The sequence below is a fragment of the Sinocyclocheilus anshuiensis genome, unplaced genomic scaffold, assembly GCF_001515605.1.
Source record: "Sinocyclocheilus anshuiensis isolate Anshui unplaced genomic scaffold, SAMN03320099.WGS_v1.1 scaffold862, whole genome shotgun sequence".
Taxonomy (NCBI): domain Eukaryota; kingdom Metazoa; phylum Chordata; class Actinopteri; order Cypriniformes; family Cyprinidae; genus Sinocyclocheilus; species Sinocyclocheilus anshuiensis.
In genome coordinates this window covers 420891-426317 of record NW_015539882.1, presented here as the reverse complement: position 1 = coordinate 426317, position 5427 = coordinate 420891, and the positions used below count along the sequence as shown (strand labels likewise).

Sequence of the window (5427 nt, the reverse complement as noted above, 5' to 3'; positions counted from 1 at the left end):
TGTGAATGTCAAAAACACATGAAAATCACCAAAACTTAATTTTAAATTAAAAATAAAACTGAACGCTAATTTAAAATATTAAAGGGATAGTTCATTAAACCGTAATTTTATGAAGCTACGAGAATACTTTTTGTGTGCAAAGAAAACAAAAATAATGACTTTTCAACAATTTCAGTGTCAGTCACGCATTCGTGACAACACCACAACGCATGCGCGTGCATTCCTCTGCTCATGCGTTGTGGTATTCTTGATAATGGTGGCGGACGGTGACGTGGGAAAGAAAAGAATTGTTGAATAAATTTGTTATTTTTGTTTTGTGTACTTTGAAAAAGTATTCTCATAGCTTCATAAAATTAAGGACTGATGTCACATGGACTATTTTAACAATGTCCTTACTACCTTTCTGGGCCTTGAACATTTCAGTTGCATTGCTGTCTATGGAGGGACAGAAAGCTCTCAGATTTCATCAAAAATATCTTAATTTGTGTTCCGAAGATGAACGAAGGTCTTACGGGTTTGGTACGACATGAAGGTGAGTAATTAATGACAGAATTTTCATTTTTGCGTGAACTATCCCTTTAATAAATACTATGATAGTATAGAAATCATACTAAAACAATACTGCCAGTATAAAATATGAGATCTCCCAAACCTCTGTAGACACAGGAAAAGTCCTGGTAACACTTCCTATGTCAGTCAGCCGATGCTCCACATCATCCCAGCGTCCGTACGCCAAGTCAATGCCTCCCACGAAAGCCACCGATTGGTCAATCACTACAATCTTCTCATGATGTGCCCACAGGTACACGGAAGAGGAGACATGGTCAGGATGCCTCATTACCTGAGAAAATAAATTTGTTAGCACACTTTGATGTAGCACAGTGGTTAAAGATTGTGAAATCGCAATATGCAAAACAAAAAACAAAAACACAAGTCAACATAGTTGGCCACAGTCAAGAAAATGCAGTTCAGTCAGACTTAAACTTCTTAAGAGTATGTGCCAGATGTCAGATTTGTGAACAAATTATTCTTACAAAGAAGTACTTTTTAAAGAGTCAGTCAATAGAATTTATTACACAGCTTTGAACCAGTCAGTGACTCATTCAGATTTATTACTGACCTCCCAAATGATGCCCTCACTGAATTGAGTCATTTTCAAATTACTGTATGTCTGATTCCAAATAAACTAGGAACCATTACTGTGATGTAAGTAAGCAGTAGACAGTGTTGGGCAGTAACTACTTACTAGTAACTAGTTACAGTAATAATATTACTTTTTGCAGTAACTAGTAGTGTAAATAATTACAAATAAGATTTGGTTGCACTTTATTTTAAGGTGTGCTTGTTACAGTGTAATTATACATTTAGGTACGGAGTAATAATAATGAACTACATGTCCTTACTATATTGTTAGGGTAATGATTAGGGTTTGGCTTAGGGTTACTTGCATGCAATTATGCATAATTAATTGTTATTATAATAGGAAGTACATGTAACATGTGTAACAAGGACACCTTAAAATAAAGTGTTACCCAAGATTTCAGGAATATTATAGTTACCATCCATAAAACAGCTCGTTGCTTAGTTACTTATAATGGAACAACCCCTACTGATTTGAAATCCAAATTCCAATAATTCCTAGATTTATTTTCATAATTTTCACGACTCACACAGGCACATGAAGTCATCAATGCAGCAGGCAAGCTTGGAATATGGAAAAGCTTACATTCAGTGGATGGAAATATTGCCATTACATTGATTTTGTCAGGGCAAAAGATCATCGGAACAATGATGTATAAGCTGTGGCATTACATGGCTTGCCCACCCACATCTCTCTGATCCCGATATAAATTTTATTACTATAATTAAAAACCTTTTTGGAAAACAAAACATGTTCTTACAAACTTACGCGATTTCTTTTGGTAAAATAAATCATGAAATATAATCATATATGCGTAACAGAGAAATTATAGCTACAAGTAGCTTCAAGCTACACACGACAATGAGATTAATACAACTCTTTTACTTAAAAGTCACAATCAATCACCATTGAGTGTTTGTAATAACTTCTGCAATCCAATGTAGATTTTGGTCAAATGATGAGCCAGCAGAAATATATGGTTAGTAACATTTTAGAAGAACTTTATGGGGAAGATACACAATTACAACTTCTGTGGGCCGTGAAGGAAAAGTAATATAACTAGTAGTGTAACTAATTACTGTTGCCAGAAAGTAATAATATTACTTTTGAAAGGAGTAACTAGTAACGAGAAATAAATTAAATTTTTGGAGTAACGAGTCCAACACTGGTTGTAGACATGACAACGCGTAACTTAAAATACATGTTCACAACAGAGATTTGTGATAAATTATTAGTGGCATTCTAAAAAATCTATGTAAATATTACACATGCATATTATTAATTAGTATTGGCATATGCGGTCCAATTGTAATTTTTTCAAACATTAAAAAGTATTCTTACAGAATTATAGTTACAGAAGAATAGCATAAGATTGGAGCTAATTTATATGAAAACCACACTTGTTTATATAACTTTAAAATCTTTGTAGTTTCATTTTCAAGCAAATCTGTAATTTGTCAACTAAAAAATGGCTCCTAAAGGTTTTATTTCAGTAGTTATTGGCTTTGCAGTGATTGATAACTTGTTCATAATCACAGCTTCACGTGTGACTGACTACTTTCATCTCACCTTGATATTTGGGTGAAGTTGTAGTAGTGTCCGTTTGCTGTATTCGCTGTTTATGCCCAGAGCCAATTCCACCTCCTTGTACAACATCACAAAGATCCGCACACCTTTTTGCTGCAAGAACAAACGGTTCTTGATAATCAGTACAGCAAATCCGCCAGTCAATATTAATATATTACCAGGAAAACACCCTGGAGTGTAAATTATGAAGTACACTGAATGGGAAGGTTTTATTGCTGGTGCAGTAAAGTCACAGATAGATAGCAGTTTCATCACAGCTATGTTTTGGATTAACTCACCGCTTGCCGTTTCAAAATGGAATCGAGTCTCCAGCGGTTGCCCTCGACGACAGGCCTCTTGAGGAAGATCTCGGGGCTCAGCCTGCCGTGACACACAGAGGTGAACTCATCAGCAGGGGAAGCATTTGTAACATCAAATATGCATCAACGTCTAGTCTCACATCTCACTGTCGCCTACATAAATTCAAATGTATCAAGCTAGGGAAAAAAAATGCACACACACACACACACACACACACACACACACAAACACACACTCGAATCTCACACTTGCAGGATGTCTGCTGCGATGACTGAGTGATGTTGTAACACAGCACCAGGCATCTGTCTGATGAAGGTAACGGATCCGTTTGGCCATTGCTCCCAGCTGGAGGTGCCCTCTGAGAGGGTGCGTACAAAGTATACAACTAGCTTTCTTTCCCTCTCTTTCTTTCTACTACTTTCCTTTGGGCTTTTCTCTCAGTTCATGACCTAATTGTTATGACAGGACAAAGCAATAAGCAATACATCTCTTCCATCAGAGTTTTTGCGAATGTGACAAGCAACAGTATACTGTGAAAGTCATTTTTTTCTATTTTCAAGGTTCACAAACTTTGGAACAATATGATCTGCATTGTTACTGGATAAAGATATTTTTTAAATAAAATAAAATAAAAAAATTTAATTAATAAGGGATATTTTTTTTTTAAATCAATATAAAAAAAATTATATTAAATACAAAATTAAAAATATAAATGAAAACAAAATAAATTAATAAATTCTATAACTTAAATTTGTTAACTATTTTAATTAAATTTTAATACAATTATATTTGAATTATATTCACAATTACAAATAAATTAAAAATTAAATTAAAAATCAATAAATTATTAATAATTATTACAATAAATAAATAAATAAATAGTCAAAGGAGTTGGGCATAAATTGTATATTATATTATATTATATTATATCAGTGTAGAAATTTTCCAATGACTTTTTAAGATGTAATTACTTTTTTCCATGTTCTGCATGTTGCTCATCATTTTCATTTTTAAATTGTGCTCCACATGCACACAGTTCTGACATACACGTTATTTTCTATTTGGAACCAAAACACATCTGTTGTGTGAGGACTGGTTAGGACATTGATATCCTGAGTTTAGGGGAAGTTTTACTGTGGATATATTAACCGATTAACCGCAGTTCATCTAATCTGTGCATTACTTCTAAAATAAATCAATATTACCCAAAGGAAAGCTGAATGTATGGTAGTGGTTTTATCTCAACATACCACCAGTCAGTGATAAAGATCTCCTCCTCTGCCTCCTCCAGCGCATTCGCCACGTCCTCCATGTACTGCTTCCCATTCACATACCTGAAACACACACCCAGCCAGTCAAATCAATGGGTAAGGCTGATAGTGTCAAGCTCACACTCTTGCGGATTCTCAAACTTAATTACATAATTTTCTTTATTCAGAGAACAAGCACAACTAATAGGGCTTAATGCTGCAACAATGAACAACAAATCATCTGCCCAGACGATCAGTGAAGCTGCGCCCCAGATACAATCTCACTCCTCCACGGGGTCAAAAGAGGATGGAGTCTATGGTTACACTTTCCCTCTCTTTCTCTCAAGTTACTCCTGCGAAACAGGCTTCACCCGAAGACACAGCGGCAGACGGCTGAAGCTTTCACATGTTTATCTGTTCTGGGAAACCTTTGAGACCTGCTTCTGCTAGATGCGTTATTGATTTTCTCTGCATGGTTTTGAAACATATTACTGTAGCTGAAAACAAATAATAATATAATCAGTACAATAATATAATACAATACACTAGCTAATATAATTTAATAACTTAAAACTAAAGCTAAAGGTTGCTTTGGTTTGCTTAGTAAACTCAAAATATAATTAAAAAAAAAATGCTATAATCAATGATATGATACACCATAATATCATATAACAATGCAATAGCTACTATATTATAATAAAATATAAAACTGAAGCTAAATGTAATTTAATACAATAATGTAATGTAATCAGTAATATAATATTATAATAGTAAACACAAATAATTATAATTTTTTCAAGAAATAATAATAATCATTAATATAATACAACATAATAATGGCTAATAAATTTGAATTTAATAAAACTAAAAAGCTAAAAGTAAACTTGAATTATCCTTTTTTTCAATAAATAAATAAATAAATATATATACACACACACACACACACACACACACACACACACACGTCATATGAATATTATTATTTACTTATTGAAAAAAGGATAATATATATTATAATTTAATAATGAAGTTTAATAATGAAGGTTTAATCATTTAAGTTTAAATAAACTAAAAGTTTTAATAAGCTATTAGTTAGCTTTAGTGTGCTTTGTAAACCCAAATCATCCTTTTTTTCAATAAATAAAAATC

The 5427-nt window shown here is 33.1% G+C and overlaps 1 protein-coding gene across 3 annotated transcripts in view; it reads right to left on the bottom strand.

Annotated features, from left to right (window-relative positions):
• Positions 1 to 5427, bottom strand: part of LOC107685440 (phospholipase D1-like) — a 31372-nt gene that overhangs the window by 8350 nt on the left and 17595 nt on the right. For all 3 annotated transcript variants that reach the window (XM_016482017.1, XM_016482018.1, XM_016482019.1), the window contains 4 exons: positions 4279 to 4362; positions 3007 to 3088; positions 2711 to 2821; positions 653 to 841 (listed from right to left, as the gene is read on the bottom strand). In XM_016482017.1, the coding sequence (XP_016337503.1) occupies positions 653 to 841; positions 2711 to 2821; positions 3007 to 3088; positions 4279 to 4362 (466 nt within the window). The remainder of the gene's footprint in view (positions 1 to 652; positions 842 to 2710; positions 2822 to 3006; positions 3089 to 4278; positions 4363 to 5427) is intronic.